The sequence below is a fragment of the Crotalus tigris genome, unplaced genomic scaffold, assembly GCF_016545835.1.
Source record: "Crotalus tigris isolate CLP2741 ecotype Arizona unplaced genomic scaffold, ASM1654583v1 scf7180000020062.1902635, whole genome shotgun sequence".
Taxonomy (NCBI): domain Eukaryota; kingdom Metazoa; phylum Chordata; class Lepidosauria; order Squamata; family Viperidae; genus Crotalus; species Crotalus tigris.
In genome coordinates this window covers 1,064,479-1,077,637 of record NW_024097841.1, presented here as the reverse complement: position 1 = coordinate 1,077,637, position 13,159 = coordinate 1,064,479, and the positions used below count along the sequence as shown (strand labels likewise).

The 13,159-nt window shown below is 45.6% G+C and overlaps 1 protein-coding gene across 3 annotated transcripts in view; it reads right to left on the bottom strand.

Moving 5' to 3' along the window:
* HEPH (hephaestin) overlaps window positions 1-13,159 on the bottom strand; it is a 120,872-nt gene that overhangs the window by 85,729 nt on the left and 21,984 nt on the right. For all 3 annotated transcript variants that reach the window (XM_039365364.1, XM_039365366.1, XM_039365365.1), the window contains exons 3-5: window positions 11,109-11,353; window positions 10,471-10,683; window positions 6,801-6,980 (exon numbers count right to left, since the gene is read on the bottom strand). In XM_039365364.1, the coding sequence (XP_039221298.1) occupies window positions 6,801-6,980; window positions 10,471-10,683; window positions 11,109-11,353 (638 nt within the window). The remainder of the gene's footprint in view (window positions 1-6,800; window positions 6,981-10,470; window positions 10,684-11,108; window positions 11,354-13,159) is intronic.

Here is a 13,159-nt window from a genome sequence, read left to right as displayed (position 1 = left end):
TTCGGCAACACGGGGTGAGGTATCATCAGTATGCGGATGATACCCAATTGTATATCTCCACCCCGTGTCCTTTCAGTGAAGCAGTCGACGTGATGTGCCGGTGCCTGGAAGATGTGAGGGTCTGGATGGGGGTGAACAGGCTTAGACTCAACCCTGACAAGACCGAGTGGCTCTGGGTCTTGCCTCCCAAGGGTCAACCTGATGGTCCATCATTAGTCCGGGGGGGGGGTAAATTTACCTCCCTCAGTGCAGGCACGCAACTTGGATGTCCTCCTGGACTCACAGCTAAATTTGGAACAACATCTATCGGCTGTGGCCAGGGGGACCTTTGCCCAGGTTCGCCTGGTGCACCAGTTGTGGCCTTATTTGGACCAGGAGGCTTTACTCACGGTCACTCACGCCCTTGTCATCTCAAGACTGGATTACTGTAATGCGCTCTACATGGGGCTACCGTTGAAGAGCGTTCGGAGGCTGCAGTTGGTTCAGAATGCAGCTGCAAGAGCGATTGTGGGTGCACCAAGGTACACCCACGTGTCATCTATCCTCCGCGAGCTGCACTGGCTTCCTGTGGGTCTCCGGACGCAATTCAAGGTGTTGGTTATCATCTTTAAAGCCCTTCATGGCATAGGGCCAGGTTACTTACAGGACCGCATACTGCCGCATAGTTCCCAGAGACCAGTGAGGTCCCACAGATTGGGCCTCCTTCAGGTCCCATCGGCCAGAAAATGTCGGCTGGCGGGCCCTCGGGGAAGGGCCTTTTCTGTGGTGGCTCCGACCTGGTGGAATCAACTTCCCCGAGATTCGAACTACTCCCACCTTGGCAGCCTTTAAGAAAGCCATTAAAACTCTCCTGTTCCGGCAGGCCTGGGGCTGATGTCCCCGGGGTGGGTGGGATACGATTGGACATGCTGTATGAATGTACTTATTTTACTGTTTTATTGTTATATTTATTGTTTTAATTTTGTATGCCGCCCTGAGTCCCTCGGGATTGGGCGGCATATAAATTTTAGAAATAAATAAATAAATAAGTAGTTTTCTATTCTGGCACCATATGAGCTCCAACGTTCAGGGTGGGCTGTATCGAATTCGGACAGACACCCTATCTTAGCCATCGTTTCTTCTTTGTGGCCTCGTTCAACGCCTCGTGCTGTTTAGGCTTGCGAAGGGGTTCAGGACGAATCTTGCTGAGCTCTCCTCCAGCGTCTTTGTACTGGCAGGCAGAGTCGCACGTTGGAACACCGAACTTCCAAGCACTTTGGCCTCCCGTGGTGAATCAGCCTAGTATTCTTTTGTTGTTTTCTTGCAGCACGATCCCACCTTCGTCACCAATGATCTGTTCTGTGTGTTGGTAAGGCATTGAGACAAGGCAAGAGTAACAACAGTTGCTTCTTTATTCAAGCTTCAACAGAACCAAACAAAATGGCGCTGATCCCTTTTATGCCCTTTTGACGGGAACAGCATCAACCAATAAATGCAACGCATTTTCCCACTTTGCACGTGCGCAATAGGCTGGAGATAGCCTGTCTGCCGCGGGCAGGCCACGTGGTCTGCCCGGGTCTCTCTGCAGCTTCCTGCACCTGCACTGTCAATCACACGCCCAGGAAATAACATCTCATTGAACCATCCTTTCTTCCTTCCTCCCTTCCACTTTCCCTTCATTCCCTCCCTTCTTTCTGCCCTGCTCATTCAGCCTTCTCCCCCATCTCCTCCAAGCTCTCTCTGCCCCACTCATTCAGCCTTCTCCCCCATCTCCTCCAAGCTATTTCTGCTCCGCTCAATTCACGCTTCTCCCCCTTCCCCTCCAAGTTTTTTGTGCTCAGATCATTGACAAGTCTCCCTCATCTCCTCCAAACTCTTTCTGCTCCACTCATTTACATGTCTCCCCATCTTACTCTTTCTACTCAGCTCATTCAGCCTTCTCTCCATCTCCTACAAGCTCTTTCTGCTCCGTTAATTTACATGTCTCCCTCATCTCCTCCAAGCTCTTTCTGCCTGCTCATTCATCATTCTCCCCATCTCTTCCAAGTTCTTTCTGCTCCGCTCATTCACACTTCTCCCCTTTCTCCTCCAAGTTCTTTCTGCCCCACTCATTCAGCCTTCTCCCCATCTCCTCCAAGTTCTTTCTGCCCCACTCTTTCAGCCTTCTCCCCCATCTCCTCCAAGCTCCTTCTGCTCTGCTCATTCAGCCTTCTCCCCCATCTCCTCCAAGCTCTTTCTGCTCCAATCATTCATCCTTCTCCCCATCTCCTCCAAGCTTTTTCTGCCCTGCTCATTCATCCTTCTCACCCATCTCCTCCAAGCTCTTTCTGCCCCACTCATTCAGCCTTCTCCCCATCTCCTCCAAGCTTTTTCTGCCCTGCTCATTCAGCCTTCTCCCCATCTCCTCCAAGTTCTTTCTGCCCCACTCATTCAGCCTTCTCCCCTATCTCCTCCAAGCTCTTTCTGCTCCGCTCATTCAGCCTTCTCCCCCATCTCCTCCAAGCTCCTTCTGCTCTGCTCATTCAGCCTTCTCCCCATCTCCTCTAAGCTCTTTCTGCTCCAATCATTCATCCCCATCTCCTCCAAGCTTTTTCTGCCCTGCTCATTCATCCTTCTCACCCATCTCCTCCAAGCTCTTTCTGCTCCGCTCAATTCACACTTCTCCCCCATCTCATCCAAGCTCTTTCTGCTCCGCTCATTCACACGTCTTCATCTCCTCCAAGCTCTTTTTGCCCCGCTCATTCAGCCTTCTCCCCATCTCCTCCAAGCTCTTTCTGCTCTGCTCATTCAGCCTTCTCCCATCTCCTCCAAGCTTTCTTCTCCGCTCATTCAGACGTCTCCATCTCTTCCAAGCTCTTTCTGCTCCGCTCATTCAGCCTTCTCCCCCATCTCCTCCAAGCTCTTTGTGCGCCGCTCATTCAGCCTTCTCCATCTCCTCCAAGCTCTTTCTGCTCCGCTCATTCAGCCTTCTCCCCCATCTCCTCCAAGCTCTTTCTGCTCCGCTCATTCAGCCTTCTCCCATCTCCTCCAAGCTTTCTGCTCCGCTCATTCACACATCTCCATCTCCTCCAAGCTCTTTCTGCCCTGCTCATTCAGCCTGCTCCCATCTCCTCCAAGCTCTTTCTGCTCTGCTCATTCACACGTCTCCATTTCCTCCAAGCTCTTTCTGCTCTGCTCATTCACACGTCTCCATTTCCTCCAAGCTCTTTCTGCTCCACTCATTCACATGTCTCCCCCATCTCCTCCAAGCTTTCTGCTCTGCTCATTCAGCCTTCTCCTCCATCTCCTCCAAGCTCTTTCTGCTCTGCTCATTCACGTCTCCATCTCCTCCAAGCTCTTTCTGCTCCGTTCATTCACACGTCTCCATCTCCTCCAAGCTCTTTCTGCTCCGCTCATTCAGCCTTCTCCCCCATCTCCTCCAAGATCCTTCTGCTCTGCTCATTCAGCCTTCTCCATCTCCTCCAAGCTCTTTCTGCCCTGCTCATTCATCCTTCTCCCCCATCTCCTCCAAGCTCCTTCTGCTCTGCTCATTCAGCCTTCTCCCCCATCTCCTCCAAGCTCTTTCTGCTCCAATCATTCATCCTTCTCCCCATCTCCTCCAAGCTTTTTCTGCCCTGCTCATTCATCCTTCTCACCCATCTCATCCAAGCTCTTTCTGCTCCGCTCATTCAGCCTTCTCCCCATCTCCTCCAAGTTCTTTCTGCCCCACTCATTCAGCCTTCTCCCCATCTCCTCCAAGTTCTTTCTGCCCCACTCATTCAGCCTTCTCCCCTATCTCCTCCAAGCTCTTTCTGCTCCGCTCATTCAGCCTTCTCCCCCATTTCCTCCAAGCTCCTTCTGCTCTGCTCATTCAGCCTTCTGCCCATCTCCTCTAAGCTCTTTCTGCTCCAATCATTCATCCTTCTCCCCATCTCCTCCAAGCTTTTTCTGCCCTGCTCATTCATCCTTCTCACCCATCTCCTCCAAGCTCTTTCTGCTCTGCTCAATTCACACTTCTCCCCCATCTCCTCCAAGCTCTTTCTGCTCCGCTCATTCACACGTCTCCATCTCCTCCAAGCTCTTTTTGCCCCGCTCATTCAGCCTTCTCCCCATCTCCTCCAAGCTCTTTCTGCTCTGCTCATTCAGCCTTCTCCCATCTCCTCCAAGCTTTCTTCTCCGCTCATTCAGATGTCTCCATCTCTTCCAAGCTCTTTCTGCTCCGCTCATTCAGCCTTCTCCATCTCCTCCAAGCTTTCTGCTCCGCTCATTCACACGTCTCCATCTCCTCCAAGCTCTTTCTGCCCCGCTCATTCAGCCTTCCCCCCATCTCCTCCAAGCTCTTTTTGCTCCACTCATTCAGCCTTCTCCATCTCCTCCAAGCTCTTTCTGTTCTGCTCATTCAGCCTGCTCCCATCTCCTCCAAGCTCTTTCTGCTCTGCTCATTCACACGTCTCCATTTCCTCCAAGCTCTTTCTGCTCCGCTCATTCCGCCTTCTCCCTCATCTCCTCCAAGCTCTTTCTGCTCCGCTCATTCACATGTCTCCCCCATCTCCTCCAAGCTTTCTGCTCTGCTCATTCAGCCTTCTCCTCCATCTCTTCCAAGCTCTTTCTGCTCCGCTCATTCACATGTCTCCATTTCCTCCAAGCTCTTTCTGCCCCGTCATTCAGCCTTCTCTCCTATCTCCTCCAAGCTCTTTCTGCCCTGCTCATTCATCCTTCTCCCCCATCTCCTCCAAGCTCTTTCTGCTCCGCTCAATTCACACTTCTTCCCCTTCCCCTCCAAGTTTTTTGTGCTCAGATCATTGAGAAGTCGCCCTCATCTCCTCCAAACTCTTTCTGCTCCGCTAATTTTTATGTCTCCCCGTCTTACTCTTTCCACTCAGCTCATTCAGCCTTCTCCCCATCTCCTCCAAGCTCTTTCTGCTCTGCTCATTCACGTCTCCATCTCCTCCAAGCTCTTTCTGCTCCGTTCATTCACACGTCTCCATCTCCTCCAAGCTCTTTCTGCTCCGTTCATTCACATGTCTCCCTCAGCTCCTCCAAGCTCTTTCTGCCCTGCTCATTCATCCTTCTCCCCATCTCCTCCAAGCTCTTTCTGCTCCGTTCATTCACATGTCTCCCTCAGCTCCTCCAAGCTCTTTCTGCTTCACTCATTCAGCCTTCTCCTCATCTCCTCCAAGCTCTTTCTGCTCTGCTCATTCAGCCTTCTCCCCATCTCCTCCAAGCTCTTTCTGCTCCGCTCATTCACATGTCTCCCCCTTCTCCTCCAAGTTTTTTATGCTCAGATCATTGACAAGTCTCCCTCATCTCCTCCAAACTCTTTCTGCTCTGCTCATTTACATGTCTCCCCATCTTACTCTTTCTACTCAGCTCATTCAGCTATCTCAGCTCATTCAGCCATCATTCACTCAATCTTACTCTTTCTACTCAGCTCATTCAGCCATCTCCATCTCCCCATCTCCTCCAAGCTCTTTCTGCTCCATTCACTCAAATGTCTCCCTCATCTCCTCCAAGCTTTTTCTGCCCTGCTCATTCATCCTTCTCCCCATCTCCTCCAAGCTCTTTCTGCTCTGCTCATTCACATTTCTCCCCCTTCTCCTCCAAGTTTTTTGTGCTCAGATCATTGACAAGTCTCCCTCATCTCCTCCAAACTCTTTCAGCTCTGCTCATTTACATATCTCCCCCATCTTACTCTTTCTACTCAGCTCATTCAGCTTTCTCCCCATCTCCTCCAAGCTCTTTCTGCTCCGCTCATTCACATGTCTCCCCCCCATCTCCTCCAAGCTCTTTCTGGTCTGCTCATTCAGCCTTCTCCCCCATCTCCTCCAAGCTCTTTTTACTCCGCTCATTCACACGTCTCCCATGTACTCCAAGCTCTTTCTGCTCCGCTCATTCACACGTCTCCCCCATCTTCCTCTTTCTGCTCCGCTCATTCAGCCTTCTCCCATCTCCTCCAAGCTCTTTCTGCTCCGCTCATTCACACATCTCCCCCATCATTTGAAGGTTGGGATTTATGAAATATATTGTATATTCCTTAAAAACTAAAGCCAGTGAAGAATATTTCAATTCTCTATTCAAAATATATGTGTTATTTAGGTTTTATTTTTATGACATTTTATATTCATGATAGTAATACATTGTGAACATAGTTTCTATGAAGACCTCCTCCAATTCACACAGGCTCTCCAAAGTTTCAAAAGCTGCAATGAAGCCAAACAATGAACTTATCAAACATTTAGCTGTTTATTTTTCCATTCGGCTCTTTTTTTGTTTACATATCAGGCGCAGGAAGAGTTGCTGGCGTGCGTGGGGCCCAGCGAGTGCCTTACCTCCCTTGGGCTGGGCCAGCTGGTGGCCCAGTCGGTGGTCGGCCTGCGCCGTCTCTGCCGCTTGCCAGCTATGCCTCGGGCGGGGCAAGGGGCGGCACCACGCATGTGCAGTGCTCCCGGGCAGGGAAAGTCCTCTACTTACGCTTGGGTAATCCTCTACTTACAACCGGTTGCGTAGTCCTCGATTTACGACCAGTTGGGGGTCGCGGCATTAAAAAGGTTGAGAACCACTGGTGTATCGGATGATGCAATATTCATTTTCAACATACTGATTCCTTCTCACAAACTTAGTAATATTTTCATCAACCTCTTAGATCACTTTATACTTAGGTAAGATTGAAATATTCTTATATGCTAGACAAGATATTTTCCCCAGGAACAATAATTCCCCTGTATTTAACAAAGTCTGGACAGTAACATTTGAACTTTTGTCTGCTTCTTTGGGGACCTTCTTATTCATTAAGCAAAACATTAGCCCCAATCAAAGCAGGAGGCAAAGAGGAGGGCGCTCACCATGCATCCTGTTGCTTTCTTTGAACTGTTCCTCTTCCTTGTCAACTGAGTCTGGCTCCGTGCAGAAGGAAGCAATGTTTTCATCCAGGTGCCAACTTTCATTCTCATCTACCACACTAAACATCAGGAAGAAATCAAGGTCCACATCATTGCGTTTTGAAGGTAGCATTTTCAGAGTTCCTGGACCAGGAAAGAACGTGAGTGAATGAAGAACACCAACAGGGTGGGAAACTTATAAAGTTTTCACCCGCTTCAACTTCTCTTCCAGGATGACCTGCTAACCTGGGATTCACTGCATGCAATGCCCATAAAAAGGGGGGGAGGGTCATCAACCATACTGTTATTGCTGCCATCTTGAATCTATGTCCACACATCACATTAAGGCAGAGAATTGTTTATGCTGTATGAAACTCTCATGACTTGTAAATCAAAGTCTACATTTACAATATTTCTATCTTGCAATACTCATTGCATAGAATTGCAAAGTGCCATATACCTCACTAAAAACAAGCAAGTTGTTTACAATTTAAACATTACAATATTATGAAAAATCTTTATAAACCTTTTTAAAAACCTGGAGCAATACTACAATCTGAGGCCAGACCAGAAAGGCAGAGCAGCATCAGTTTAACTAACATCTTTGTTTTTTTAAAAAAATTGATTTTTTAATATAAACATCTTGATATTTAGTAAACAACGTGTTGTCTGAATTTATATTTACAAAGTAATCACTAACTGTTAATTTCTATATTCCAAAATCCATATTATAACTTTGCTTGATTTTCTCTTCTTCTAATAATATTCTCTTTGCAACCTAAATTAATACAATTCTTATTAATTTGATAGGTAACAATTCAATATAAAGATTTTTCTAAAATTTCTACCAATAATCTCATCAATATCATGCTTCTTTTCTATCTGGTCATCTTGGTTGCCTCGACACAAATCCTGTTTACAATTCTTATTTAAATTTATTTTCCCTACAATGTTCAAAACATTTCTACTGGTTAAAATTTTCCCAGAATTAATTACCTTAAAATATTTAAATCTATTTTCATATCTTAAAAAATAAGTAAGAAAAAAACACAAAAGACATAGAAAAAGAAAAAACGTGAGAAAAAGAAAAAAAAGGAAAAGAGAAAAAAGGAAAAGAAAAAAGAAAATAATATACTACTTAAAATTAATATACACATTTCCAAATTCTTTCTGTACTTTTTACCCATAATTGAACCTATGTTTTATCTTTAAATGTTCTATTTAATAAATCCAATCATCTAATCTTTTAACTCTATTCAAAACATTTTCCCCATTTTTAGTTATCCATTGAAATTTTCTTAAAATCAATTACATTTAAATATCTAAAACATTTCATTTATGTTAATCATCCCACACATTTTTATAGTTCTCATATTGAAAAAGAAAAGAAAAAAAGAAAAAGATATTGTCTTACTTATAGAGTTCATCCCTCTTAAATTAGAATCTTTCAATTTCTTCAGCCATTTCCAACAAGCGTTTAATTTTTAACTATTCCCTCTGATACACCCCATCATCTAATTTCTCAATCCTCACTTTAGCTCTCTTCTTTTGCCAAGCATCTCTCCCAATCAATATATTCCGTTGCATCAAAGTGTCTTTCCATAATCTTGCAAATGTTGTTGTGGATAACATCGTGACTTTGTAAAAGGATTTTACCTCTTCATATTCACTGAAGATTTCTCTCATCATCCCTTGTCTCCCCATTTCTTGTGGTACTCCCAATGACTCAGCAATCCATTTTGTCAAAAATTTTTCCTTATCCTCAAATTTACTTTGTGATTTTAGAGTTATCTTTTCAATGTTCAATGATTCTTGTAAGTCCTTTTCCACTTGAGTCTCCACTAGCTTATGTTCAATTGTCTGCTTTACATGATCTCTCTCATTTTTTGTTTTCTGATCATTTGATTGTTGTGACATTAAATTGAGAATGCATTCATTTAAATTTTAAAATTCATTTTTAATTTCCTCATGGTTTGAAGTTAATATCATTTGCATTTGTTGTAACAGAACAAACATTTCCTCCAAGTATGTTTGTTGGTATGTTCTTGGTATGTTCTTTCTGCAGATTTCTCATGCTCCATAATGACCAAAAGTCCTTTCTCTGCCAATCACTTTAAAGTTGCAATTTAAGAAATATTTATAATCCAGGAAGGTCAATTTTTCCTAAGTTTTGTAATTCTCACTTTATAAATAGTTCAGTTGCTCTTTGTTTAATCAATACTCTGAATGTCACAACAACAGGTTTCTCTTTCTGAGCTGTATATTTAGGGCAGTATTTTCATTCACCACTAGATGTCAGCACCAGTCCATCTTTAAATTCCTCCCCCCCCCCCCCCAAACTTAATTCACCACTTCCATTTAGAGGAGGGTGGAACAAAGACACATACCCCCTCACTTTCAGAGGATTTTTATTTCTGGGTTTTTTTCTTTTTTTCTCAGGAAATCAGTCAGGTAAAAGAGAGAAAATCAATATTCTTACCCAGTTCAGTCACACTGTTTACAATCATGCTTAGTTTAGTGCTTTTTGGCTTCGATTACATGTAGCTTGGGCTAGATTCATGAATGACACTAGCCTTTCTTCTGTCGGTTTTTGGAGAGCTTTCCTCAGACGTCTGGATGAATCGTCTCCCCAGGATCAGCGGGGCTTCCCTCCTTCCTTGCCACCTCTCCAGGGTGGCTTTGGGCCCATTAAGGGTTGCCAAACAGAGAGAAATCAGCCGTAGGGATCGCATTGTCTCGATCCCTCGGCTGGTGCGCTAGCTGTGCAGAACCAGAAGCCTTAACTAACATCTTTGTTGAGCAGGTATATCTTAAGCTAAAGATAATTGAACTTTGGGAATAGAGGCCCTTGACAACTTGGTGCAGGCAGCTCAACGTGGCCAGCTCACTACTGCCAAGTCACTTCTGCCAACTCACCAAAGGACAACTCAACACAGCCAATTCTCCAGGGGACAACTTACCGTGGGGAGCCGGAGGAAGAGCCAGGCAGATGGGTGAGTGGGTGGGCAGAGCGCAGAATGGCGGTGGTGGCTGTGGGCTTCCCATTTTCATACACACACTACCACCCTTGTTACTGTGCTGAGCTCTGGGCTATTTAGAGTTTGAGGCATTTGGCAGTGGCAGCAGTTGGTGAGGTGGACAGCAGGAGATATGAAAATGGGAAGCCTCCAGATCCCACCACTCTGCACTCTGCCTGGTTCTCCCTCTGGCTGCCCATGGCAAATTGTCCCTGTGGTGAATTGGCCATGTTTAGCTGTCCTGCATCAACTTGGCAGAGGTGACTTGGTGGTGGCAAGCGAGCCATGCCAAGTTGTCCCATTTTACCCAAAATTACATTTAACATTGTTAAAGTAAGTCTCATTAAGTCTCAAGAAAAAAACCGGCAATGTTGTCTATACAGTACAAAACAGAAGCCTATTTATGTTACATCATCACCCTGCCCATCGGAGTCTTGGTTATTAAGTTTAATTTCTAGCCAAAATCAAATGGGCCACCCTGAAATAAGTATTTGCTTAAATTAAATTAAGTCTGAACCCTGGAACATTCAAGAAAGGTATGTAGCTTATTGTAGCAGAGGCAAGGTCATTTCAAAAAGGATTGACAAAACCAATCTCATTTTTCTGAGTAAATTTACCTTGTTTACATATCAGCAAAGGCCCAACTAAGCCACTGGCAATATCTTTTGGTGCATTGACATGGGAATGATAGATCCATGTTAAACAGGCTGGATCATCAGCAGTTGGGCCATGGGCTTCAGGAACCGTCCACGTGTAAGTATGGTTTCCTCCTGGTGGAACAGCATCATCTGCCTTATGATCTTCAGAGGACCTATCAGGATAAAGGGCCCCTAAAAGAAGGGATCAATGACACCATCCAGTCAAAGGTAGGTTTCACAAGAAATCTAATGCTTAATGCTTCCATCTGTTGATATACGTTATTCTATATTATTAACTGTAGGATAGTCTACACAAGGTCCAAACACAATAAATTTGTCATTAGCCTTTTTTGAGTTTACCCTTTGCCAACATAATATCCTTTAGACATACTCAATTTGTCACACAACATTCCCAGTCAACAGTGATGGAAGTTGGGGTTCTAGAGATACATATACCTAAAGCTGGTCCAAAGCTTTCAGCTGTTCTGTTCTGAATGGGTTGCCCCATCTGATTTCCAGAGGTCCTTGCCAGATATTGCAGGGCCACTTGGGATTTCTAAAGGATGGCTTGTCACATGCAAGCTTTCAAATATTCATAGGAGAGAAAATTCATTTACCTTCTGAATCCTTTGTGTAGAAGACACCATGGGGGTGAATGGTGAATGGACGGCTGGCAAAATTTTTCAGGTGCACAGTAATGGTGTCTCCCACTTCACCTCGTATGATGGGCCCAAGGAATCCCAGCCAGGCAGGCTTGGATATCTCTAACGTGTACGTAGAATCAGAGTATTGCTTATAGATTGATTTCCTGTAAATCCCACCTATTCTATCCTTGTCAGGTTGGAGGAAACTGGAGGCTATACTAGAAAAGAAAAGACAAAAGTTGAGACAATATTGGTAGCAATTTCCACCTAAATTCACTCCAGTGAATTTATCTCTGGTTGGATGCTAAAAGCCTTTGAAAGTTCCTTATAGGATAGGATAGGATAGGATAGGATAGGATGGGATGGGATGGGATGGGACGGGACAGGACAGGATGGAACGGAACAGAACAGAACAGAAGCTGGAAGGGCCTTCAAGGTCTTCTAGTCCAGCTCCTCGCCGAAGCAGGAGAACCTATACCATCTCAGACAAGTGATTGTCCAATCTCTTCTTAAAAACCTCTAGAGATGGAGCACCCACAATTTTTGAAGGCAAGCTGTTCCACTGGTTAATTGTCCTCACTGTTAGGAAGTTTCTCCTTAATTCCAGGTTACTTCTCTGTCAGGTCCCCAAATCCAATGTCATGGTTCCGATAGATGAAACCATTTAAGAGAACTTCAAGGCAAAGATTTCTTCCTTAAAGAACATTTTATTTTGGAAACAAGTTATCAGCACATACAAAGGTGAATCCAAGACTAAATTCCCCTCCCCTAGGTTAGAAAGTTACAAGTTACATTTCCCACTCCAAATTGCTGTCATGAATCACATTCACCAATTGTTAGAAATGTGGGCACTCCTCCCAGCTGTTCCAGCCCGCCAAAATGTTATCAGCACTGACCTTGGTTCCCATACTTGTGAATTGTTTTGGCTAACTGAGAGTTACCCCCCTCCCTCCTTCTTCTAACTAAAAATGTGACAACGAAAACAAAATGAAAATGACTTCAATTCGGTTTGTCACAGCGTTGACATCTTTACTGTCTTCCTTTCTTATATATCAGTGGTGGCGAACCTTTTAAGAGACCTAGTGCCCAAACTGCAACCTGAAACCCACTTATGCATCGCCGGGTGCTGGGGGCGTGGCCACGGAGTGGGCACGGCCAGGGTAGATGTGGCCAAGTGAGTGTGGCTAAGGTAGTCATGGCAACATGGGTGGGTGTGGCCAGGGTGGGCGTGGCCACCTCAATGTTGCTCCTGGGGAGGGATGCCTGTGGGGGCCAGGCAGAATTGGAGAAGATCCAGGGGTTCTCTGGTGGGTGGGGCAGTGGGTAGGAGGCTCGTCCCGCAGGGTGAAGTGATGCAAGGGAGGGGGCAGGGCAAGGGTGCCATTGCCGTGGGGCAAGGCAAGGCGAGGCAAAGGTTGGTTGCAGACAAAGGGGGGCTCCGATGAGGAGGTGGAAGAGGGTTTAAGCAAGCTTAGCAACCAGAGTGGGGATCCCTCCCCAAAACAAACATACTTCATGGGTAACCTCAAAGCATGACAGAAGAGACCAAAACCTGCTGCAATCACCCAGCAGATGGGAGGGGAATAAAAACCAAACAGCCCCCCCCGCCAATCCTCAATTAAAGCCTCAGACAGGGAGAAGGCGTCTTGCTCAGCTGAGGGCTTGGAGGAGAAGGGCAGCTACATCCCCTCCCAAACGCTGCCCTCTCACAAAAGTAGGATGAAAACTCCAAAAAGTGACAAGGAAAAAAAGTTAAAACAGAAGAGTGTCTCGCGATGGTTTTCTTCCCCACTTCCTTCTGAAGGTTAAACATGTAAAGACCACAAAAGAAAAAAGTTGGCTTTCTCTCGTTTTAATTCGGAAGGAAGGAACAGGAGGCTGGGGGGAGGGGGGGTTGTTTGTTTCAAAGGAAGGGAAAGAGGGGCTGGGGGAGCACAGCAGGAGAATGGTGATGGTGCAAGGCTTCTGGCTATGCAGGGGGCATTGGGGTGCGTTCTTTTTTTAAAAAAAACAAATTTTATTAA